The sequence below is a fragment of the Micrasema longulum genome, unplaced genomic scaffold, assembly GCF_059751315.1.
Source record: "Micrasema longulum isolate JH-2025_06_02 unplaced genomic scaffold, ASM5975131v1 h1tg000206l, whole genome shotgun sequence".
Lineage (NCBI taxonomy): Eukaryota > Metazoa > Arthropoda > Insecta > Trichoptera > Brachycentridae > Micrasema > Micrasema longulum.
Window position 1 is genome coordinate 322,665 of NW_028277411.1, and position 27,906 is coordinate 350,570.

At 30.9% G+C, this 27,906-nt stretch overlaps 1 protein-coding gene across 1 annotated transcript in view; it reads left to right on the top strand.

Annotated features, from left to right (window-relative positions):
• Positions 1-2,684: 2,684 nt before the first annotated feature.
• Positions 2,685-27,906, top strand: part of LOC148283742 (uncharacterized) — a 39,796-nt gene continuing 14,574 nt past the window's right edge. The window contains exons 1-10 of the mRNA XM_088243352.1: positions 2,685-2,850; positions 4,068-4,224; positions 8,186-8,310; positions 9,658-9,809; positions 12,419-12,573; positions 16,884-17,110; positions 20,122-20,298; positions 21,150-21,295; positions 23,594-23,772; positions 27,594-27,799. Of these exons, the coding sequence (XP_088099478.1) occupies positions 4,080-4,224; positions 8,186-8,310; positions 9,658-9,809; positions 12,419-12,573; positions 16,884-17,110; positions 20,122-20,298; positions 21,150-21,295; positions 23,594-23,772; positions 27,594-27,799 (1,512 nt within the window). The 5' untranslated portion in view covers positions 2,685-2,850; positions 4,068-4,079. The remainder of the gene's footprint in view (positions 2,851-4,067; positions 4,225-8,185; positions 8,311-9,657; positions 9,810-12,418; positions 12,574-16,883; positions 17,111-20,121; positions 20,299-21,149; positions 21,296-23,593; positions 23,773-27,593; positions 27,800-27,906) is intronic.

Below are 27,906 nucleotides of genomic sequence, written 5' to 3' on the forward strand. Positions count from 1 at the left end.
ATATTCAGATTAAAAAATATGTGTGGAAGCTTCGAAGGTTCTAAAGAAAAATAAGACACGTGACTGAAAAATTAACTAAAGTTTAATTGGTAGACAATAAACACACCCCGTAAAAAGTTAATAAGCACGAAAAAGAATGTTTGTAATTTACATTAGAATGTGTAGTTAGGAAAATTGAAATAGTTTACAAGTTGGGGGAGTTTATAAGTAACGCAGATTCCATCAACACACATTTGAACTTTTATGAAAGGAACTGTCGAACAATGGAATAGAAATCGCGTGTGGCTTTACGCAAATTGATTTTAAATAGAAAAAAAAACATCATCATTATGCCTATTGGATCATGAAATGCTGCGTATCTCGATAATCTGTTACGTGAAGGTAAGGTGCTCAGTCTTACGCCCAGGTGCCAGTACAGGCACAGTAAAATATTGCAGTGTAAGACCTCCTTTTAACGAATATTAACTTTAATTTATCGCGACAAAGATATAAAACATTTTCGAGAAAAAAATGGAAGTCTAGGCATTCAGTCAGATTGATCTGACCCACATCAAACAAAGTCACCAGTGAAAGCACTCCCTCCACGTACCCGAAAATAAAGATCGTGGATCTTCCTATTTTTTGAGCCAATCAACCGGCTTATTACAAGCCCTAATAGCATTATTGAAATTAAAAAAAATAAATTAAATAACCCAAACAATCTTTACAATCTAGTTATCTTAGAAACTATCAAATCATGATTAGAAACAATCACGTCATGACGCTGATAGTCAATTTCACTAGCCACTGGACCACATTTCAGTTAGCGCGTTTGCCTACCATAATAGAGGTCTCGCGTTTAATTCCCGATATGGTTGACATGGAATACTTATTTAAAGAGCTGTTTTTACACTGCAATATTTCATATTTGTACAAATTGTTTGCAAATTTTGTACATAATTAATTTTTTAATAAAAAAACAGAGGCATTAAAGGGGATCTGAGGGGTGGAGACGACGCGTTGGCTTCATTCCATACACCCTTTTCCCTGTCATTAAACTGCATAGAGTTTTTATTTCTTGGGAATATGTGCAGCTGACAAGAGTCCCCCGGGACTATATATCAGCTGTGGGTGGATGGTGGGCTTTAGGATCCCCTAAATGCAATATTTCATGGTCTCTGGACTACAACCTGAAGCGTAAAACTGATCACTTTACCTTTGTGTATCAATAAAATGAAAACTTTAAGGAGCAAATAATAAAAAAATTATATGTAGGTATCAAAAGCATAATTATTTCATAATATATTCCTCGTTTAAGTTTGTATTTAACGTTATCATATTATTATGTAATTTTACGCCCGTCTTCAGGCAATCTTAGGAGCTTAATTATTATTGATAATGGAATGTAATTATTATAAAAATACATGATCAATTAAAAAAAAAAAGAAAAACAGTCGATTGAGAGGTATTACTTGTGGGATAAAGAACCTTATTGATTATTTAATCGAATTTTTGGTAAGGTATCCAAAATCAAACACTTTTATTGTATTTAATTCTACTTTAAAAAAATATATATGATAGTGTCCGAACAAGACAAAACGCCTCACATATATTTAAAAATAATAAAAGTACAACTTAAACCAACTAAGTGCTTTATTTTGGATACCTTACCAAAGTTTGTTATGTAATTTTACCAATTACCTGCATACACAATAAATTATTTAATCATTTAAATATGTCAATTTTATGTTATTGTTTAAGTGAATATTTTTTAATTAGAAGAAAATATTAACTATCGTAAATTATTCATAACCTTATATGATATCTATCTTAAGCCACAACTAGATTCTTAATTTTTTAACGTGAATAGTTGATTAAACAAACTGGTATAAAAATTAAAAAGTATTTTCAGGCGTTGCTCAGTAAGTGAAAACTCAGATGAATCTCACCTTTGTAAATATAGGTATCAGCTCTTTTACATCACAGAAATTAACAGATTGAAGAGTTGAGGAAATGTGAATGTTATACACTGTGTAAAGTGACCACTAAAACCAGTCCATGACAGGTCATAAGCCGTGTAAATGCCCAGACTTTTATATTCTCTTCTCAAAAATATTTTCCCTATGTACTGCATTAAAGTTTATATATATTCAAAACTTTTTGAAAGTGGCAAAAAATTGAAATATTTCGTTAATTTCATAAAAACGCAAATATTGTATTTTTTTGCACCACAACAGGCCAGGAGGCCCAATTACAGTGGTGAATAACATCACAGAACACCCAGGCTTGAGAAAAATAACTTTTTTTTTTGTTCTCACCGGGAATCGAACCCGTGTGTGAGTCAAGCGTCTTGACCACTACACCACGGAGGCCGCCTATTTCTATTTGTAATATAAAACACAACCAATGACATATGAAAGCAAATGTCTGAGATTTCATATTACCCTTTTAAAATGTTACTCATTTAGGTCTATACTATCATACTTTTTATTGATGTGCACACGTTATAAGCAAATGATTTCAACATTTATGTAAATAATACATATACAATATACATGTATTATAGTATATATGTTGACAACAAATCTGTTTGTATTGTATATGATCACAAGCCATACACTGACAATAAAAAAAGGTGAATTACCATGAAAAAGTTATCTCCCATTTTGAGTCAGAACTAACTAACTGCCGTAGTTATCGTTCGGTGTTGTGTAGATTACAGTATCGTTTTAGGAATGTGAACTTTTAAAAGTTTTCTCTGCAAAATCAATGTCAGGAGGCCATTTTGTTTTTTTATTGTGTTATTTAACAGTGTTTGGAGTAGATGCATGGTAAACTAGTGGATTCGTGGAGTTTTAATGGAAAAGTAATGTAAGTTTGGAAGTGTAATTATGTTTAATAATATTTATTTTGTAAAGTGTTTTTATCATATCAGTTAAAAGTGAAAAAACAACGAACATTTGTTTTGTATTTATTTATTTGGTATTACTAATTCTTATTTAACACAAAAAGCGATTTGGAAGAGAACGTTGAAATATTAATTGATGTTTGAAAGCACGTTGAAATTGTTTTAAAAAGTGTTGATTTGTTGTGAAATCATTTGAGGGTGTAAAATAACGAATAATCGGGAAGTTTGTATTGCTTCCCTCTAAATTGTTTTTGTAATTTTTTTCTTTCCTACAAGCTTGAATTTTTAAAAAATATTTTATTTTAATCGTACTTGCATATGAAAAAAACCTCAATTTTTACTGTTACTAAATGGACCGAATAAATCCATACACAACATAAAAATATGTTGAGTTTCTTGAAAAATTAATCAAAGCAAGAAAGTTTAAGTAAAATTTTTTTAATGAAAAAATAAAAGAAAATACACATAAACTAATGACAAAATTAAAAATATACTGAATAAAATTTTAGAATAATTAATTTTATTATTTATTCTAAAATTTTATAAAGTAGGTATAAAAATTGGATCTGCGTTATTTTCATTGGCAGTTAAAAAATTAAATAGGTTCTTTATGAAATTTTCTTATTATTATGAATAAAACTGCTGTGCAGTAAATATTAAAATGTTACAATTTATTTTTATACATTATTTAGCTTTGATACTTGAAAACATACGAGTTTTGTAAAAAAATATTAAAGTCAATTAAAACATAATCATAATACCAGAGAAAAAGTAAAGATCAGACTCCCATTTAGAAAGAAAATGAAGTCGTAGAATGAAACTTTATATAAAGAAGTAAAATAAATATTAAGAAATTGGATAAAACATTTATGAAGAACCCAATTCATAAAAAAACCTTAATGTTGAAAAATTCAAAATTATAAATATGTACACTACGTACATATAAACGATATTATTGTTAGAGCACAGTAATAATATAATATTAAAATAAATCAAGTAAAAAAATAGCCGTGATTTGGAATGTTTCATAGTGTTTTTATTATTTTTATTTTTCAAATAACATAATTATATTATGTAATCATAGCACATATATAGGTGTACTGTTCCAAATAAAAAAATATGTGTAATGAATTCAACAATAAAAAACAAACAAATTGTAATGATAACTATTTCCCGGCAGACGGAGCCGGAAATGGGTTGCTCAGCGAGCGCAGCGCTACCAGCTGACGTCACGGGCACCACGCTACACTTGCCCAACTCAAGACTCAAGTTCTCCCTCAAGCAGTTGAGGGCACTCAACACTCGCTTTACTAAACTGACCGAAGATGAGAGAGACGGTAAGGAAATACGTTTCGCATGCATACATCATACATGGTAGTACTTGCTCAACCGAGGTTTAAGTTCTCGTTCATGCAGTAATAAGGCACTCAATACTCTCATAATCAAACTGACTGAGAATTAGAGATAATTTTTTTGAGACAAGAAAGCCATTTGCTTAGCCAGACTTAAGTTCTCACATATGCAGATGTTGATATGATGATAGATAATCCGTAAAAAAACGTGAACATCAATTGGTTATAATGCACTTTAATTAGGTATTCAGTTTCAGTGCTAAAGTACGGCGTTTATTGACAAAAAAGTAAACGCAAAATTTAATTGTAATGCTAAAAAATAACACAAAATAAAAATAAGCGCTTACCGTATAAAGGTAATTAAGAGAGACAATTTAACATGTAAAATTTCAAGGAAGTATTCATAGCAGCTTCACTAGGCACAAAAATATCTGTTCTAAAGGTACATATGTATAATTTGAATTTGAATGCACGATAATAATAAAACGACCACAAAATATTTAAAAACAAATAAATTAAAATTTCAAAAATCAGTTCCATTAGGTTGAAGATATTTCAGCTCATTAGGTAAAAACCTGTGTTGAGTTAAAATGTTTTACATAAAAACATAAATGTGATATAATACTAAACTTGTTTATCATATATTTTAAATAACATTGATGAATAATAAATGTTAAAACAAAAATACATGCTAAAAAATATAAATACAAAAAAAACCCTGTTTTATTGAAATGTTAGTACATGTAAATATAATATATAAATATAAATGATAATATAACCCCAAACTGAGAATCAGAATATAATTAATGAAAAAATTAAACCCCATTAATAATTTTTTTTTAAACTTTGAATTTGAAAATAGTAAAAAAAACTTTTTTAAATATTAATAGTAATTAAAAAATATATGCAGGTAATACAATTTTATAATCGTGAAAAGAAATACAACAAAAATAAAAATTAAATAATTACCAATATTTTAAAGCGAAAATGTAAATCAAATAATAATTATCGAATAAAATAAATAAAATCTCGTTATTTATATCTAATCATTATTATTTTTAAATAAAATAAAATGATTTAATGTTTAGTAAAAATATTTCTAAGTATACATAGTAATTCAAAACAAAATTTTATATTATATTATAATAATAATTCATAAAAACAAAATGTAATTATAAAATAACAGTACAAAAAAAAACATGTGCCCAATATAATTTAAAAATAAATTAACATATTACAACAGAGATGAAAAACATTTTTAAAAAGGCGATATATATGTCTAGGCATCTACTGGGCTTAAGACCTGTCATTGGCTGGTTTAAGTGGCCACTTTACACACTGTGTAACATTCACCATTCTGCCCATATTTGAACATCTATATTACTTCAATTCTTTCATCTGTTAGAAATAGAAAATAAATAAGTATCATAATTCTGTCTAGAAATAAATATCATAATTCCAATCATATCAACACGAAATAAAAAAATGCATTTTAGGAAGATTTTCTTTATTTTATTTCAATTTATTCTACCATGCTCCACTATACATTATGTTTACAACTGTATTTATTTGATCTTATACTAGTATTACCGTAGGAAAAGCCATGTACAGATAAAACACAAAAGAGCCATGCTTAAAATGAAACTCTCGGACCGGATGAGAAACACTGAAATACGTAGAAGGTCGGGAGTAAAGAACATAGTTGAAATAATGGTGGGTAAGCTTAAACGGTCATTTGTGGGACATATTGCCAGGGAAAATGACTAAAAATGGACTAAAAAGGTAGTCAAACGGAGACCTCGTGAATGCAAAAGAAGCAGAGGGAGGCCGCCCACGGGATGGTCGGATGATATTAGGAGAACTGCTGGTAACTGGATGTAGAAATATCAATAATATCACCTTTTTTATTAGGGTTGGATTGTTTCTGAAATATTTTTATTTATGAGAATAATTTTAAAGTGAATAATGCTGAATGCTGTCAACCCACATGGATGTTTCTAACACGTTTCTTTTTCATATATTTATTGGTTGTGGGTATGGATGTAAAATTACGTAATTTTACCAAAAGACCCAGAAAAATATTTCAATCTAAATAAATCCAAAATTGCAACAGCGAGGTAAAACCTTTTTAAGAATGGAATATAGAAGACTAGCCATTTAGAGGGCTCAGGACTTATGTTGCAACTAATTCAGATTTCAATAACTCCCTAAGAAAGAAATCCAGCCTTTCTACGAATATTTGGACATACTCAAAACATTGTCAAATAAATTACATTAAAAATATAATTATTAAAATTTTTATCATTTTTTTATGTGTCAAATCTACCGGCGGACATCTTATATTTCACACTAAGAACTGTCTTTTTCATCCGGTAACAGAAAATCCAAAATTGAATGCATTGTGTTACAGTGTTGATAATACTCATGTAAAAATACATTGAAATTATGATTCGGTTATAAGTACTTTGAATATATGCAATTACGAAACTTCTCGTGCAATGTTGATACACTTCCGGTATTTAGGGCTACTCTTGTGATTACTTCCGGTTAGATGTTCAATATAGTTACGGATAAACAATGACCATAAATCTCGACATAATATTATCAGCTATCAGCTGCATGCAGCACACACAGTGTAAATTATCTACTAACTGAATCTAAATTAATAAATTAATCAACATTTGTAATTACTAAACTAAAATTAAATATAAATCTAAACCGAAAATGATTTGTTTTTTAAAACCATGGATATTAATGTATTATTTAAAAAAACATGTTTCAAACAAAATTAGTTCTAGTATAATAACTAAGTACATTATACAAAATTAAACCCGGTCTATTGAAATTGATTTTCATTTTTTTCCTAAACGTATCGTTTTTTTTGTTTATATACAAATTTGGGTAACGATACATTAAATACATCAGAATATGAGGCATATTTATTGCCAATGTTTTGTCTCATACTGATTGCATTTAGTTAGAACGGTAGTTACCGTCCGAGAAATTTAACAATAACAATAAAATATAGAAGATCTATTTAACCAAGACGGTACATATAATTAAATCAACTTCAATAAATTAATCAGGGGTGATTTTTTAAATCTATTTGACCCCCTAGAGAGTGATAAATTTGAGGATTCTTATTTTTTAATGCGTTTACACTTGTGGTTTATTACACATTTATTGAGACACAAGTCCCAACTCCATGGGACTAAAAGTCATGTGTTAAGCTAGGACGAGTAATTAGTTGACACAGATATACGAGTATATTATTACAAATATTATATTGGGCCGGAAACTAAATAAAAAAACTAAAACTAATAAATAAATAAATATATACGGGGTGTTGGTATCAAGACATTTTTTTTAATCACGTAAAAAAAAATTAAATACGCTGCAATTGGTGTACCAATGCAGTGCCCCATGCACCATTAGGTGCGGAAAGGAAAATATTATGATGAATTAATGAATTATTTTCATATTTAAATTTGTTGCAACAGAGAGGTAAAACATCCAGCCAGTCTGCAAGCATTTGGACATATTCAAAATCTTGTTAAATTATTTTCAAAGTTAATTAAAAAATGTTTAAATAGTTGTCATAATTTATTTGATCTCTAGGGATACCCAACTTAAAATTTACATATCTTACCAATTTCTTTTGAATTCTGCAAATAGACTCCCAGTAAATTATTAAAAACGATGACCATATTGATGAATTAAAAACTTTTTGACTTCTAACCAGAGATGTGTACAGATATTGATTTTTCGATACGAGTGTGTATTAGATATAGAATTTTCGTTCAAAATTGTAATTCTCATTCTATTGTTTTTTCCAGTTTTTTGTAAATAAAGGAAATTCAATTTATTGTTTTAATAGAACCTTTTAGAAGTTTTTGTACGCAAATTAAAATATAAAACGTTTTTAATATAATATTCTGATATTTAGAACCCCTTTCTGATGAGATGGAGACGATTGCTGAGCGGTTGGTACAAAGTATTGTCGCAGGAGCAGCTGAAAAAGATTTACGGTTCAAGTCCAAATACGTCGTATTTCTCAATAAACACAGAATGGTGAGTGATCAATATTGTTTACTGTGCAAGGTTATAAAATAGAAAAAATACGTTTTGGTAGTATTCAAGCTAGAACAATGTAGAAGTTTAGTGCTCGAAATGCTATTTGGAAAATGCTTTCCTGCATATAATTGAAGAGCTCGTTTTAAAAACATGAAATATTCTCCAAAATGATATAAACCTTAGTTTATGAGCTCAAACGATCGTTCTTTCCAAATATTACTTAAAAACTCTCTACCGGTCGGTACTTCTGGTACTCACTGTTAAAAGTACGGTGTTTTTATGAAAACAGCAATAGGGAAATATTACGTTTTTTTACAATTTTAAATTAATAAGGGTCAATGAAATACTATGATGTAAGAAATATTTTTTTTCAACTACTTATTAGTAGCATAAAAAATATTGTACAATTTATAATTTTGAAATCGGTCCATTGTATTACCCACGCCCTTAATACGTCACGATTCGTGTAAATTTTGAACTCCGTTTTCGTTTAAATTTAAATTGAAGATAGTCGCAAACTTTGACGTCGCAATTATCAAGGCCAAATAAGTCCTGTTTTTGTAGGGACATGTTTTTTAATAGTTTCTTTTTTAATGTTATGTATGAAAAAAATTCTCTACAATGTTCATATTGATTTTAAAAATACAATTAATTTTCTAAATCCGTTTCAAATATTTTAATCGGTATTCGTAGTATGTGATATTTCCCTCGCCAATTTTTATGAATGAACAACAAATATCCTTTAATTAGCATTTCTGCCATTATGTAGCGTCACTATCACTCGTTGTTTGACAGTTCAGAGGTGTTCTAGATATTATTTTATGTATGTAGGTATTTTGCAGTGTTTGCGGAATATTTTTACAAATCTAAATATGGAAAGTTCAACTAATATACACATTTCTGAAAAACCGCTATTTTATTTCAAATTTCAAAATTGTTTAGTTTGCACTAAAAACTACAACGGTCTAAATATAGTAATATTTAAATATACATAAATATAATAATCACATTTTTAATTTATTTTAATACAATGAACTTAAAGTACCAATATTCTATGATTTCATTAAATCAACTGTAAAATCATTCAGTTTGAACACTATTTTGAAAATGTTTTGGTTTGAGACATTTGAGGTTTTTAAAACAGGATCTTCAATTACAATACAAAAATTTCATTGTGTGTCGAAAATCGCACTTTTCAGTTTATTGAACAAGCCCCTTAATTTTAACTTTAAATGGAGAGATAGCGTCGTGCCATTTTTTATTTCAAAATTAGACATGGACAACGATCTAATTTTTCGGTCATGGTGATATTGTTGTATTTTATTAATTATTTTGATATTTCAGTTGAAGTCTCGTTCTCTGGAGTATTTAGTGGTCATGGAGTCTCTACGGGGCCACTGCGCCGTGGCGGAAGGCCCCCCGGGTTGCGCCCGCTTGCGCCCCTCCGACACAGTCTTATGGGAAGATTTCCTTACTTCCAGCGGCTTCCTTAGGAGGTAACATCTTTTATAAAATAATGTTGATGTTTTTTGTGGATATTTTTTGATAAAATACCATAGACAATAACTTTCATACAAAGTATAAATCATATATGTTTTTATTAATATTTTTTTTATTTTTAAAGAAAAATAAATATTTTCGTTCTTATGATTTACCCAAATATTTAATTTTAAAGGCCATTTTCAACGAGTTGTAAATAACTCACTCTTAGAAAATGGAAATAAAGATGGAGTAGAGTGGGATTTGAACCAATGGTCCGTGAGTCCGAGACACTAGCCACAGGACCACAACCCGATTTTAGTTCTTAAATACATTATTTAAAGCTAATTATTAAAGTCGATATAAAACATTATTTTTCATTAAATTTTTTTCTCTATTTGATGTATACTATCACAAAGTATTTTTTATTAAAAAAAATATTTTTAATATGTGTACCATATACATTATTATCTAATGCACTTACTGTAATTTAATTTTCATAATTTATTTTAAACGTTAATACCATTTAAAAAAATATATATTTATAAATTGCTTTTCAATTTTAACATTTTTTTTAATACCTACTGTTTTTTTTAAAGCATATTTTTATACCTAACTATCAATCTTACATTATTTCCGTATTTTTTTTTTACGCATAGTTTTACTTTTGATTTTGCATTGCAGCATGCTTTTTTGGATTTTTCATGTAATATAATACACCATGTTGTTGTTTATTTTTAAAATTATAACTTTGCTGCCCCTTGGGCGTATAGTAAAATTAAATAAATACATTTGACTTGATTTTATAATTTAGCTGTTTAATTCCGATTCTTGTCCAGATTTTTATTAAAAACGAACTGAGTATGATATTTTAAGGCTTATTGAAGGAGAAATATAAATCTTCAACAAAATAAAAAAAAAAAGTAATTTACAGTCAGTATAACGATTGACAAACATCGTCCACTTTCAAAACGAATTTTGTCCTTCTGCTCTCCAATTTAAAATAAGTCCATTTTAAGGTAACAAATTTGGTTTAGTTTTGTACTGATTCTTTGTTGTAATAAATTATAAAATAAACTTAGTCACACTTTCATCGCCGGACTTCTTTTGAAAAAAAATACTTGATACTAATTTATCTTGTTACTTTAAAACATTTCCAATGTACCAAGGTTTACAAAGGTTTTTTGGTGATACCGTGTGTGTTGGATTTGTTCAGACGTTTTGGCTACCATTGCAAGAACCATCTTCAGAGTAAACTGTGTTTTTGTAGAAAATAGTATTGTTTAACTACTAGTAATTTGTACCGTGTCGCAGTCGGCAATAGGCACATTCCTATTCGTTTTTGTAGTGTGTGGTGCTGGGAACCATGTTAAGTTTTATTTAAGCCCGTCGTCTTTATTTATGTTATTTGCGTGTGTATTTCTATTGCCTCTTTTATTATACGTGTACTGTACCATAAAACAGTTACAAAAGTCATAAAGTCCATACAACAATTACAAAAGTCTTTTCTTGTTTGTGACATGTAAATCTATAAATAATTAAAAAAATATCTCTTATATTTTACAAATTTAATGTTTTTCGTTAACGCCGTATTTAGTTCAATTTTATTAGGGATTTTTTATATTTTTAAATTCATGTGTTTTCACCTGCACATTTTTTTATGAATGATGAAGATGAACAAGATGGGCTTTGAAAATGGGCGATTCAATTATGTTCTGAAAGGCCAGAGGCATTTTTTAACGTTCAAACAGAATAAATTTATTTTAGATTTTCGCAGCCGAGTGAGTTTTTTTGGGTTATTGTGCCGTGTGTCGCTCATTTGTGCTGGTATTTAAGTATTTTTGTGTACTTAGGATTTGGACCGTGTTGTAGTCGTTGCATTTATGCAGCTCATTAATCTGAAATCTACATATGTGGTGTCACTTATCTAAGATTGTCTCGGAATGCCATGGGTCTTAACAGAAACAGAGATTTTATATAATAATCAAATGCAGAAGTCTTAGCATTTATTCGATTTAAAAGGATTTTGAATAATATGCTCGTTGAGGCAGGGAGCACCATTAGCAATTGGAGATGACAGAAGTAAACGGCGTTTTGCTTGGATGTGTATTTCTTACATGTTGAATAAAATTCAGTATTTGGTAATGAAGCTAGAGAGCAATGAGATAACTGAATGGAACTGATCTAATCTACTACATGTCCGAACAGAGCTCTATTGAACTACTGTTAGTACATAAAGGTGCTACTACTTTTATAGAAAATGACCAAAGTGTTCTCTTTGCTTCCAAAAAATGCATGAATCACCTTCTGCACTGTGCTTAAGACAATAGTAGGTCAGGCAATATAGAACATTGGTTTCCGGGTGATTCCCATAGGTTCATAACCAGTCATTGACTGGTAAAAATCACTAAATTATGTGTACAATGGTTCTATATCTCTGTTAAAACATCTGTTTGGCTTACCACACATAATAAATAATAAATAAAACTTGTTATTTGTTTACAGAGATTGGTATATATTTAAAATACAGTTGATGTAATTTTTAGTATGTGAATATTTTTTTTATGCTATGTTGATTTTTATACAATTATCAAAGAAATCAATAAAATAACCGCTTCACTTACAGAGACAAAGTGGTGGAAAGATGGGTAGAAGTATTGGCGTGGGCAGCTGGTGCTGGAGGGGGCGCGGGGGGCGGTGCCCCTGGGCTCTTGGTGCCCCCAAACGTCTACTCTCATATCAGGGACCTACCCCCTGAAAATCAATGCTACTATGGAGATGGTAATTAAATGCTCTTTACATGATTTAAAGCATTATTAAATTTTCTAATGGCAGTGGTTCAAGGGAGGCGAAATAGGCAAATGAGGTAGCTATCGGCATATAGTAAAGTATTAAAAAAAGGACGTTCTTCTTCGGTGTCTTGTAAGGTCTCTCCGACGTTGGTGATCACTACAGCGAAAGTATTTTTGTCCTGCGCTACTTTTATACTCGTATACCGCAACCAGGACGACTGCTTATTGACATACTCACTGTAGTGATTTCTGGTAAAAGATGACCAGAATGGTTTCCCGTTGCCTTCTCTGGTGGATTTTTTATCGGGGTTACCTTCCCTTAGCTAGTAGGTTCTAATTTCTAATCGACGGCCTCCGTGGTGTAGTGGTCAAGACGCTTGACAATTAGTTAACTTATTTCATTCATTATATTACATTAATTATAATATTAATTTATATCAACATTTTTTTGATATCAACATTTAATTCCGTAGAAACTTACCCACACTAATGTTTAACGCATATCTACGCATTAAAAGTGTCAAAAAATTTATTCCACGGATAAATTTTTTCTTTTTTCTTTTTTTTATCTTTAATTAAGATTTATTTACATTTTTTATCGTTCTGAGGTTAGAAAATTTTTCTTAAAAGCCTATAAAAATCATGAGAGAGAAATAAATCAATTTTGAAGTCGAATTAAATTACGACATAACAGTCGGTTTTAAAAGCGAACGCTTAGATGCGCAGGGAATGTGTCTAGTTTTTGCACTATTTCCATATATATATTTATTATTTATTTATTTAACACTTTATATAGATATACAATATATCTATACATATAAGGCGGTCTCAGTGGTGTAGTGGTCAAGACGCTTGACTCACGCACGGAAGGTTTCGGGTTCGATTCTCGGTGAGAACACAAAAATTAAAATGTGATTTTTTTCAAGCCTGGTTGTTCTGTAATGTAATTCACCACTGTAATTGGGCCTCCTGGCCTGTTGCCTGGCAAAAAAGAAAAGAAATTGAAATGAAAAAATGAATATAGAGCGCGACAGGAACTTGCCTTTCATCCTATATTTTTTTAATTATTTTTTTAAAAGAGAAATGCTTGTGTTTTTATTATTTACTAAAATATATCCTTCATTAGTGAGAAGCCAGCTAGAGTATAACTCTACAATATGGACTCCTTACTACACTGTCACCAAAATTCTCTTGAAAGAGTTCAAAAAAAATTCTTACGGTATATACATTTTAAACGTAGAATCAGTCATGAATTTTAAATTACGTTTTTTTACTAAAAACATTAAATTAGTTTAAACTCAACGATATAAGAAAAATTATAGACCTTTTAAATTTATTCAAAATTGTAAATTCAATATGGGATTGCCCTGAACTATTATCTCTCATCAACTTCAGGGTGCCTGGAAGAATGACTAGACAGGTGTTACCGTTTTGTAGCAACAATTCACGGACAGTGTATACTTGTAATGCCGTATTAAACTGACTTCATGAACTCGGCAATAGTTTTTCCCACGTATCCAATATATTTAGTGTAGGGTATTGTTCCTATAGAACAAACCTTTTGAACCTTTTCAAAGATGGTGAATGGTAAATATATTTATTTATTCATGCATTTCATAATAAACACAGTTTATTGTTCACTTTGCCTAGCTGTATGAAACAGTACTTATGATTTTCTTGTTGTATTACTGTATAATGTTTTATTATTTAAATTTTCGACTGAATATGCTGTATAATTTTTAGGTTAATTTTATAAATATAAATCTTGTAGAACTTTTAGGTTTAATTTTTTTAATATATATCTTGGGTAAGAGGAAATTTATGTTTTTTTAAAAAAAAATATATATTAAGCCAAATATGTAGAAGTTATAAATGTTTGTAAAAGGCAGATTTGACGTTTATGTTAATAAAATAAAATAAATAAATAAATAATTGCACTTTCAGACCATTTCCCAAAAGTCGTAAATAACCTGTGCTGGAAAAGGGAAATCGAGTTGTGGTAGAGTGGAATTTAAACCTGGGACCTTTGGTCCGTGAGTCCACAATACTGTCACGGGACCACAACCCGTTATCTGCTATGATCAAACCGTTATGAGTGTGATTCCATTCTCCAGGGTTTGCGACGTGGACGCTAACGAGTTAGACTATTCAGTAGTGTAGTAATGTAGGTAATGTAGGTGGAATACAACTGGGCGATTGCAGCATTTTATAGAATCACGCCCTCAGCAAAACGTGACTCACTGCGACCCCCAAAAAAAATATATGTGTAAATAATAATTACATTAATATGATTTATGTTTAAAAAAAGCTTTAAAAATAATATTCCCCTAATAAACAATCAAATATATTTTTAATACCGCTCCCTTTTTTATTTAAAAATAAACCAATCGAGTAACGTTTAACCGCTTAGCAACTCTCCTTCATATCCCCCCCCACACATTCTGCGATATATCACTAAATATTAAAAATTTAATTTTAGTGCATATTCGGACATGGTGGTGTTTGCATCCTCTTTAACCCTGCGTGTAATTTGTGTATTTTTTCGAAAATACCGTATATACTACGGTGACGGTAAAGGTGAAAGTGTATTTATATGTTGGTGTAGTGAGTGTCCTGACGAAGAGGCGGGTACGTCTCGAAACCAGTAGACGTAAAAAGGCGGTATGTGGTTAAATTTTAATATTTACTGATATTGATTCAATTAAATGGGAATTACCAAAAGCGTATTAAATAAAATATTCACTTTCATATTTCGTGGATTTTTTTTTGCTAATTTTAAAACTTATTTAACCAAGACAATAATAAAAGAGAGACGTATACAATACCGAATAAAATTCAGCCACGTTAAATGAACGCGAATCGAATTTACATTTACGATGAATGTCTCTAGCTGTGTTGTGTCGGTCGACCGGTACCAGTGCTTATCAAAGAGAGTCTGATTTGCGTTTCCTTATGTTTATTTTTATTACTTTAATTATGTTTATTTTATTATAATATCAAAAATTTTAATTGGTCAACTATATTATGAAAATCCTTCTCTTCCACTTCTCCACTCTATTTCCTCATCCCTTAACCTTCTTGCGAGCTCTTTTTTTCTCTCATGTCTTATATAATATATTATTTTTCTCTTTACTGTGTAACATGTTCTCTCATTATATTTGCGAAAAACTTTAACTGGATGTATGTACTATTTTTTTTAATTTCTCATTCTTATATAACAACGGTTGTTTTTCCTTAATAAATAAAAATAAATAAAAATTATAATATAATTTATCACGAAGTTACATCGTTTGAGTTGATTTCATGGATGAGAGTTGTTGTATCACACAGAACCACAGAAAAATATAAATTCAAAGTATATATTACTTACATTATATTGTGTACCTCCTATGTAGGTACAAATAAATGATATTTTTTTATAGCTTACCTGTAAATAAACTCACCATTCGCCACTGGTACATGCGGCTCGTTGCATTGCTGTAAACTGTAGCTTACTTCGTAGTTGATAATCATATAATGGCTTTTTTTTCATATGGGCGACTCTATTAGCCGGTTGCGTATTATTATTCTAAGCTTTTAGAGATATTAACTTCAAAGTTCAAAATGATGACATAAAGAACATTATAAAGCCACTAAAATAAATCTGTCATTTACTTAAAAATTATTAATTTTCATTTCATTTGCCGTGCGCGATTTTCGTATAAATTTGTATGGAATTAATCGAGTAAATAATTAAATTATTTACTATCGAACGCAAACTAAATCTTAAAAAAATATAGTTTGAGAGAAACATTTGATCTGGATGCACGTTGCGTCGGTTAAGGTATTGTTGATACATCTTTTTAAAAAAATATTATTTTCTTTATTCCAGTAAAATGGCTACATAGTGCATACATCTACCTACAAAAAAATGTACTTTTGTGCACCGTATAAAATATCAAACTGACGCGTGGTAGCTAGCCAACATTATCATCATTATTCCCTTTCAGCTCCTAATGGTGCATAGGGCACTGCATTGGTAAACCAATAGCAGCGTATTTTGATCATTTCTGTTATGTGTAGGTAAGATTATCAGTCTTAGGCTTCAGGTGCCAGTCCAGGGACTATGAAAAATTCTAGTGTAAAAACACCCTTTCAATAAATATTTCATGTCAATCATGACGGGAGTCGAACCCGAGACCTTTTGCATGGTAGGCGAACGCGCTGGCTACTATATCACGAGGGGGAAGAAGCTGGCCTACCGCCTCTCCTTTAATAATGAACTGGATAATCGATGTGTTATTTTTGTATGTTCAACAGTGAACGAAGATTCGCCTCCGGAGCAGCGCGGGTACCGTGTCGCAATCGTCGAGGGGGTTCCCTGGGTCCGGGTGCGTATGGCAGGGGGCGTGCTGGGGGCGCGGGGGGCGGAGGCCAAGCTGGCCCTAGCCGTGCCCTACAGCGGCTGGCCCTCGGGCAGCGACTTCCCCAGCAGGGCTCCTCTGGGACACCCTGACGCGCTGCTGTTCTATACTGCAGCGCAAACGGTAATGTTTTCACCAGTATTTTGACCGAGATGGAAACCTTTTTGAGAGCGGAATATAAAAGTCTACGCATTTACAGGTCTGGAAACTTATCATTGCCTTGTTAGTGATAATAGATCTTTATTAATGGATTAATATACATTGTGATACATATGAAAAGTATGAAAACAAAGGTCAACACTTTATTGTGGATTTGTTGCCAATGGCAAACTCTTAAATAAATTAAACAGAAAGTTAAGAAAATAAAAAACATAAAATAACATTGAGGTTTATAACTATAGTAAACATAAGCGTTCGAAATATGTTCCCTCAACCCACCGCCAATTGGCATACGTTTGATATAATAGACTTTAGTCTATTGCGAGCATTTCCCGGCTACTTTTCTCCTCGCAATTACTAAAATGCCTATTTGTACGCTAAAATACTGCACAAATTAATCTGGAAAAGCGATGGTTTAACCTTTTACCGGAAAGTAATGTTCTTATCTTTGTTTTTAATTTGCTTGTCAAAGTCGACTTGATATGACGTGACGATACTTGCTTCCTCCGCTGGTCAATTTCTTTCCCTTGGGAACGACTTTTTGGCTCGAAATTGAATGGTGTGTTGTCTCTTTAGATTATATCTCAATGTAAAAATAATAATTTTATAGTGAAAATACAACAATAATTGTTTTATTTAAAAATTACTTCTTGATGTAAAGTTAGGTTAGGTTAGTATTGATTAGGTTGAGTTTAATAATAAAAACAGTTAGTTAGTTTACCTATCCTAACCTAACACGGTGGCTTTTGGTTCAGCCGTTTTCAAAGGGTTAGGTTTCAGCCTGGCAACACGTTGAAAGTCTTAATTCATTTTACGAACGACCTGGCCATTTAATTTAATACCGCCATTTAATGGACAGCCTAGCCGTCCGATACAGTGGCGGATTTAAACAATTTGGCGATGACATTATTTATTTATTTAATTTTACAATACGCCCAAGGGGCATTTACAAAAATTATACAGGTAAGTACAAACATAGTAAGTAATAATTTTTAAAATAAACAACACTTTTTTGGTATAAATATAGAAACAAAAAAGCACGCTGCAATGCAAAATAAAAGGTGAAACTTTGCAGAGTAAAAAAGAAAAAAATAATAATTTGGATATAAGAAAAATGTTTGAATTTAAAAGCAAATTGTGGGCATTTTTTCCAATTTATGTTATAGCTAAATTTTAAGATGTATTTTTCTAAAGTGTATTTTTGTAATTATATTTGTAAATAATGGCGGCCTCCGTGGTGTAGTGGTCAAGACGCTTGACTCACGCTCGGAAGGTTCCGGGTTCGATTCCCGGTGAGAACACAAAAATCAAAATGATTTTTTCTCAAGCCTGGGTGTTCTGTGATGTAATTTACCACTGTTATTGGGCCTACTGGCCTGTAGTGGTGCAAAAATAAATGAAAATGAAAAAAATATATATTTATGAAAAATAAACAAATAGAAAAAAAATGAAAATAATAAAATGGAAACATATAGAAATAGAGAAACATGGTTGAAATGAAATATTTATTGAAAAGGGTGTTTTTTCACAAAAAATATTTCATTGTCCTTGGACTGGTACCTGAAGCGTAAAACTGATCATATAACCTTCATATAATAAAAATGATCAAGATACGCTGCGTTTGGGTGTCAATCTAGTGCCATATGATCCATTTTTTTATTTTTCCTTTTTTTATTCTATTTAATAGCATAATTATGCATTTTTACAATAAAAAAAAATACACTTGTTATATTTTTACTAAAACTAAAATCCCATCAAGCCACTTTTTGTAGCTTGTTGGTGAAGATTATTTTATACTGACTTAATAATATTATATACATTTATAAAAACAATGAATAACATATAAAAATTAACAGCCGGAAAGATCAGAATAAACATGTTTATACAAATATTAATATATAAATTTATTTTTTAAATACAAGAAAATATATGAAAAAATAAAATATTTACAGCTAAGCTACTATTCATATATAAACTCTTGATCGAGTAGCCACTCTCTTATTTTGCTCTTGTTACAATGTGAGTTAAATTTAAGTTCTTTTGGTAATAAATTAAAAATTCTAGGTACTAAATATTTGAGAGTTCTATTTCCACATTTGTTACATACTTTTGGTACTACCAAGCCATCATTAGACGTGGAACGTGTATTATGGTTATGTTTGAGAGGAAACTTGAATGTATTACTATTAAATTGTTCCAAAATGATGCAAAGTCACAGTAGTCCTCAAACAGGCAGAGTTTTGATTGTTTTGTACAGGAGATCATTATTACTTATTTGTTCGTAAATCTCTGCAGGTACAATTCGCTTAACTATAGAATACTGTAGACCCTAGATCATTTTAATATTAGTTTTAGTCGAATGTCCCCACGACTTTATACTACATCTTATTATTGATTCTACTAAAGAAAAATAAATAAAGAAAGAGAAATTGAAAATAATTTGTAAAGAATTTAAGCAAAAAAAATGGTATCAACAAATTAATGTTAAAAAATTAGTTTACAGTAAGTATATATAAGATAATAATATAATATATGGTACACAAAAATATTTGATAAATTAATTTCAGAAATAGATAAGATAATAATAATACACAAACAGAGAAAAAATTGCATGGAAAAAAAAAGTTTTATTATGACTTTAATACTTAGTTTTAAACAATGCATTTAAGAACAACGTATGAAAAAGGATCTAGAGTTACTTGGCAATGTAAACACTAGGAAGTTACAGTACTTCGTCAATGTAATGAGAGCTGAAAAATACCTGCCACTACAATTAATAATACAAGTCAGAAGAGAACCGGGTCGTCGAAGGGTTTCCTGCACCCGAAATTTAAGGTAGTTGCATGGAAAGATTACCGCATCACTATTAAAGGCTGCAATCAACAACGTGGACATAGCTATGATGGGCGTCAACCCATGCAGAGGAATCGGCACTTAAAAAAGAATATACAATATTATGTTTTATCTATTTTCAGGGTTTCTATATTGTTGGGGGCGCTCCAGCGAGTGGAGTTCAGTGGTCTGAGCGTTGCGCTGGTTGGCAGTTGTGGGCAGAAGGCGCGCGCGCCCTCCTGGGGGCGCGAGGGGAGGGCGCAGCCCGCGTTGCTGATACTTTAAGCGCCGTACTCAAACATCTCAGAGAACGCGGACAAGTAAGAGTATTATCAAGATAAAAAAAAAATTATATGACGTTGGATATACTCGTAGGTATTTACAACAAAGATGGAGTAAAATTTCGAGAACGGACTGCGGAAGACCAGGGCCCCGATTACAATAAGAAAATGTGTTTTTTTGTATGATTATTTTTCGAAATATGCTCAATTACAGATTACTGACGAAGATAATCAAGTATTATATTATATTTTGATATTTTTCGTAAAAATATTAATATCTTCGTACAGAAAATTCGGTTTAGTTTACAGGAAATTGAAGATCTCATTCCGTTAAAATAACGTTAACTTCCCAATGTAATCGGGACACAGGTATTTATGCCTATGAACTGTTATTGACTGATTTGAGTGATCACTTTACACCAGTGGCAAACGGTGATTTTATTTACAGGTAAGCTATAAAAAATATCACATATTTGTACCTACATAGAAGGTACATAATATAATGTAAGTAATCTTTACTATAAATTTATATTTTTCTGTGGTTCTGTGTGATACAACAACTCTCATCCATGAAACTAACTCAAACGATTTAACTTCGTGATATATCAGATTATATAGATATATTATCCATTACTTTAATACATAACTCATTAAAAAATTAATAAAAAATAGCACTATGAATTCAGTCGATATTAGGTATTCGTATTAAAGTGAATTAAGATTCGCTGAAAGAGCAGAATTGCATACCAAAAATTGCTTGTGACGAGAGAATTGCGAAGATCCGCCGAATATATGTACAATGTAGTAGTATAGTTTTGTTTATTTCATTATTATTTTAATCTTTTAATAATTTATATTTTGTTTATTGATAAATTAATTTGTTTGACCAGCCCCCAATGAGGGCAGTCAGCAGGTTCATGATGGAGGAAGCTCTTCTCTGGAGGCTGGAACGACCTATAGCTAGAGGACCAGCTGGGGACCTCCGTGCTTGGTCTTCCACTCATCTGGCTCACCACGTACTTTGCATCATAGATAAGTAAGATTTGTTTGTTTAATAGTATTTATTTTATTTATTTATTGTATAAGACAAAGTGTATTACAATGTATAATACAAACGAATTATATTCCCCGGATATCATTTTGATTGATGTACATATACTTAAAAAAAATGAAAAACATTATTGAGAAGGGAAAATGGAGATCTTTTGGCAGATTCACACGATTTGTACAGTTTCATAAATTCGAAATTAATAAGAAGAAAGTTATTTAAAAAATACAATATTTTTACGGCACTTAGTGCCTTTTACATATTAGTTACATATACAATTAAATATACATACATGTAAGCATAATTATAAGTAATACAGAGCATTTAAAACAATATTATTAATCAACAAATTAGGAAAGTCTAAAAAAGATAAACTATATAAAATAATAAAATATTACCAGTTATAGAATTATCGATAAAAAAAGATAATTTGGTATTAGAAATACTTCGAACCAGTTAAAAAAAAAACTAAGAAAACAATTTTGAATAACATTAAACGAAAAAAAAAAAATATATGTATTATTATTTCAAACTAATACTTAGGTAAATAGTATATATTTATGTATAAAAATATAGAGTCATGTTATGTTTCTAGTTAGTAAAGATCAGATTCAAAATTTGTCTCCAAAATACTTTTTCAAGTAGTCAGGTAAGTCACTGTAGTGTCCATTGTACAGTATTTTTGACTGTCCTGAATTTGTCGTTGCTTTTTTAAAGCGATACAAGTTTTGTCTTGTGTTATAATTGTGTATGACAGTTTTTTTTAATGTTATGTTGTTATCGTCTATTTTATTTATATTAATTTTTGTCAAGTACTTAAGTCAAACTGCCGTGTTTTCCGCACTGTTTAATCGTGGGAGTCGAGGAGAATAACTTGAATATTAGTTTGGTGCATAGAATTAAGAATAGTACAGAAGGAGCGTAGAATCATATTTGAATACATCGGACTGTGTCCAATAATTTCCCCACTCCGGCTTACGTCGCCGGGTAATGTTTCTTGATGTGAAAAAAAAAATCATAACACAAATGTAAGGTAAAAAAAAAGCAATCTGTTAATTTCTAAAAAATTTTATCGGGCACGTGGAAACATTGATTGACACAACAGATTATATAAATAAAGGGCCATTTAATAAGAGCAATTGAATTTATGAACTTTAAACTTAAAATATAAAACAAATTTTATTTGACATAAAACGGATATTTTTATATCATGCTAAATAATATTTGATGTTTTAAAGATAATGTCGTTCAAATGTCCCCCACGGCGTTGTTTAATCCGAGGTCTAATTTTCATTAGTTCTTTTATTAGATGAGCAAAGTAGGATAAAAAAAAATTCTACCCTGGCAACACTAACGAAATTTCCATTTTGTTTCTTTGACAATCTGACAGATGGAAAAATAATTCAATATTTAAGTAATTCATTTGCTACTTAAACATTCGTTTGTTAATGAAATGTGATGCCATCCTGTTTCTTTAAGATCCTAGCAGTATTTCTACACTTCAAAAAGACACAACACGGCATAGTAGAATTCAAATCAGGAGCTGCGTACTGAGCGACGTCTACAAAGAAACTAAAGGGGCAAAAGTAAACCTACTCATTTATGAGTAGTTTAGTCGCCTTCTCTTTGATGTGCGTATGCGGTTTCTGGACTATTCTTAATTCTATGGTTTTATATCTCCAAACGAACTTAATTAACATATTTTTATCAACACTCTTACCTATGAAGACAAAGAAACGGCATTTAAATTTATTAAGTCGACTTCTTTCCAATTTGCGTTTACGATTTGCTCAAACAATCTTTATTCTTAATTTACTTCGGCCATGTAAAAATCTGACGTAATGTCGCATTCTTGGTTTTATCTGTTTTACCGTCTAACTGTGAAATACTGCTTTATCGACAACGCGGAACGCTGTATAATTCAAAATTAAAGAGAATACATTTCCTTTACATGTATTATAATTTTGTACAGAAATATGGAATTTTATTCATATGAAATATAGAAAAATAAAAGAAACTGATAGTTATAGAAAAGTAGTTAAGTGGTCGTATACAATTAAATACTAACATTTCGTTATTTAATTGCATTTAATGAAGCATGTTTTATTTTTACGAAATTAAAAGACTCAAGTTTAATTAATACAGAATAAGACAGAGATTTCATGTATAAAAATCAAGGCATGTTTTGTTTTTACCAAATTGAACAGAAGCAGGTTTTAGGCAAATAGAATTAGACAGAAGCATGTTTTATGCATACAAAGTTTTAAACCCGTGATTTTATTTTAGTGTTTTAGGTCAAGTAATTGCAAAAACAGGGAGGCACTACTTTTTTCCTGGCTGCGACGTCATCAAGCTGTCTGTGTGGAGGGGCTCCAGGGTTGGGGAGAGAGATTGGAGAGGGGATGGAACCTCCCTGGCGGGGTTCCTAAGTACAGTGCATGCGGAAAGTGCACTCTTAGCAAATGGTGAGATTCAATCTATTATCTCCTCTAAAGCACAATGCATCTATTGTTCACGTGAATTGAAGGTGCATGCATAAAATGACATTATTTAATCAGCAATATTTTATTCGTCGAGGACCAGTTGCACAAAAAAAAATAATTGAAAAATTGTTCCGTCTTCTGCTTTGACAAAAGCGTAACAATTATTTGACTTTAAATTATTTATTATGGTTCTGTATCCAAGCGGATAAAGAATACAGTTCTTTGGGTGAAAAAAGACCAGGGCCAGCGTCCGTATTACAGAATGTTAACATAGATATCTTCTTTAACGTGAAATTAAGTTTTCTGTACGAAAAATTGAAAATTGAAATAAAATATATTTTAAGACATGTTGAACAACAGATTTTCTACGGTGGTACTTAAACATTTCTTATTATGCACATTTTCGTACAGAAAGTTAGATTTAACGTAACTTTATAGACAATTCGGGGCCCTGCCTTTGGCGGGATATTACAATGGGAAGCTGTTTATAAAGTAAATTCTGTATGTATTCAATTACAGTTTACCGACGAAGACGCCTTCAAATTTTATACAAATATGCAACATTTCGATTCGGTTTTACTTTGAACGCAATAGGAAAATACCACGTTTTTATTTTATTTATTTATTTATATATCAACGGTTCAAAGAACCTTTTACTTTAAAAAGTTTTACAGAAATAATCACAGCAGTGAACAATTCATTATGTAATATATCATATGAAATATTCAACTAAATAATTAAAACTAAATATAACAGTATATTTTTTTGTTTAAAAAACTTTAAAAAAGTAAAAAAGAAACATATAAATCTAAGATGACGAATAAAAGATAAAATTAAAGTGAGAAAACCTTTTGTTCTTAATATAAATATAGCAAATAAAAATTGAGAATAATTTAACATAAATATAAAGTGACTAGTATTTAGCTAGGTAAAAAGAAAAATAATGCTACAACTAGATTTTATAATTAATACGTTTTTTAGATCAACATGAAAGCTTAAATAATCTTAAAAACACCTTTATTTTATCAGTTGGTTGGAAGATGTTGGAATTTGGCAATAAATCCACAAATGTATAATTTATATATAAAGAAATAAACAAAAATACGTATCCAAAAATTTAAGGGTATTTGAAGTTCCATCGTGTGAAAAAATAATTGTACTTATTAGTAGCACAAAAATATTTTTAAATTTATCATTTTCAATATCCGCGAAAACGGTTCATTGTATTGACTACGCCCCTAAATACTCATGTTTCGGTTAAATTTTGACATTTGTTCAAATTTAAAAAGAACGCTGTCGTCACGAACCTTGACGTCACAATTGTCAAGGCCAAACATGTCGCGTTTTCGTTAAGACGTATTAACAATTAACAATTTTATTTTAAAAATCATGTTTGAAAACTTTTTTTCATTATTTCCATATTGATTTTAAAAATACAAACAATACTATAAACATATTTTACATATTTTTATCGGTATTCGTAGTGTGTGATATTTATCACCGTTCGGGCTGGGCGTGAAATATAGTTCCTCTCCAACCGCAGCTTATAATTTTAAAATAAGTTGTTATATGTTAGAAAACAATGAGTTAATGTTTATAAGTCGTTAGTGTGTAGTAGTGTAGTCATGTTTTGGACAAACAGTGGAAAAAAGAAGTCTTTTTATTTAATAGCATTGTTTTATACTTTATTCTTAACAAAATATGGAATGGAATGGAAACTTTCAAAAAATAGTGCGCCTGTAACCTTAAAATCATAAAATTTTATATGAATCCATTAAAACCGTTAAGGAATGCATCAGCTTCTGACGCGAAAGTACCTAAATTTTGATATTTGGAACACTACACCCATAATTAATAAATTACAACAGTGCTGCTAAAAGTGAACTGACATTTATTGATAAATACAGAATATTTCAAATATCTGCCTTCTAATAACATACAAAATGATCAATCAAACCGCTCATACGCGCGTTTTTGTAATATTCATGTAAAAAAGTGAATTGAACAGGAATGTTGCGTCTCATAAAACGAAATAATACGGACCAAAATGGACACCAAGTCATTGAAACAATAGGCAGAATCTCCCAGTAACTACACACGTGCGTTTCCAGAAATTATTAAGTTGCCAGTGCCCCAATGGGCCACATGGCGACGGTATCTACCTACTGTCTACAAAACCTTCTCTTCGGACATCTTTCTCCCTTTGTTAACCATGGAGTTGAAACAGTGTTTTGTTTATTTAGTTTTTTATTGCTTACTTCTTGGCATGAACACTTGACAAACTTACTACTATGCTCTATTTTTTGTAAATTTATTGATATTATTTTAACTTTGCTGGAATTCCACTCGTCCATGCGCTTTGTAGCTGCACGATGATTGGTTATCTAGCTTTCATATATCAACTTAAAAAATAACCTAAATTTTGTAAATGGGGTCTAGAATTTCAATTGTCTACACGCTTAGTAGCTGCAAGACGTGTTGTAATCTTACTCCTTTTTATTACTCATATTATTATTTTTTTAAATATCATTAATACAATAAACTTATATGTCAATTATTAAAATGTGTAAATAAATTTCTAACTGTCTATGCGCTCTGTAGCTGCAAGACGTCCTGTAATCTAGCTCCTATCTGTTATAATTTTTGGTTGATCTTAATTGGAAACGAGGAACTAGAATCCCCAACCGTCCATGCGCTCTGTAGCTGCAAGATGTACTGGGATATTTATTAATTGTACAGCGCCCTTGAGGTGATTTTCATAAAAATGGCGCTATATAAATTATCCAACTATATATATATGAAAGTAATTTTGTTTACTTCCCGTTGTAATACGTGCCCAGATCACTAGATGAGTGTTTTCGATTAGATGACTACACTTAGGTAAAAATCCATACGAAGATAATTAAATGGAGATAAGTCCGCATCGTTGCGTAGTGGTTAGTGCACTGAGACTTGAGTGGTGACTTGAGATTCTGGGTTCGATTTCTGGTATTTATTAACTGCAATGTTTCGTTGTTCCCGGACTGGCAAATGAAGCGTAAAGATTCATTACCCTACCTTTTTTTCAAGAAGAGGGTTGTTACGAACAACCCTCTTCTTGAATATGCCTCCGTGGTCTGGTCTCCATTCTACATATGTCAATCGCATAAATCACATTGAATCAGTCCAACATCGCTTACTTCGAAAAGTAGCGTGGATGCTTGGACTAGAGAGGGGTAATAATTCTTATACTGAAATAGAGTCAATGTTAAATATTTCTAGTCTACAAAAACGTAGAACTAATATTGACTCCATATATATGTTCGGCATACTAAATGGTATAACCGATGTTTCATCATTACTGGGACAAGTAAAATTCAATATTCCGACTCGTAGGATGAGAAACAATGAAATACTGTTCATCGATCAGCATAGAACAAAGTATGGCCTTAATTCTCCAATGACGTCTTTGTCGTATTGTTAACTCAAGACAAGATCTGGACTTTTTTGGTTTAAGTTTACAACGATTTAAACGAGCACTAAATAAATAGTCCAGGTCTTAATGTCCCTTGTGTTTGTCAATGCTTCTTTTCTTCTTTTTTAAATGTTTTTAACTATTCTTTTATTGTAATATTTAAGCCCTATAAATTGAATACATGGACAATGTCCGTCAACAAAAATAATCTAGATAAATTTAGAGAAAATTTTGTGAACTCGTAGAATTTTTTTTGGAGTTTTTATTTAGTTAAGCCAAATGAAATAAACCGATATCTGTTCACAAGAAAATGTTCTTTGTATAAAATATTACGTTGTTCTTGTGTTAGAAGAAGACTCGTCGTGGGGCAGAGCCCGCCTCGAGGGGGCTTTAGTTACTCGTTGGGGGCTGCTTCTTCAAGAGTTGTCTCCGGCTGGGGGCACGCGAGGGGGGCGCCTGGCCGGTGGCGGAGCCGCCCCATATTCCCCCAGGCAGCTAGCCTACCTCGCCGCCGCCGCGAGAGGACTGCTGACAGCCAGGAAAGTTGTCATCCAGGTAAACAGGTTTTAAAAACATGACCTAGAACTTTCCACTGTTAAATGTAAAATTTATGAATGTGACATTTTGGGAAAGTGGTCACTTACATCAGCCAATGACAAGTT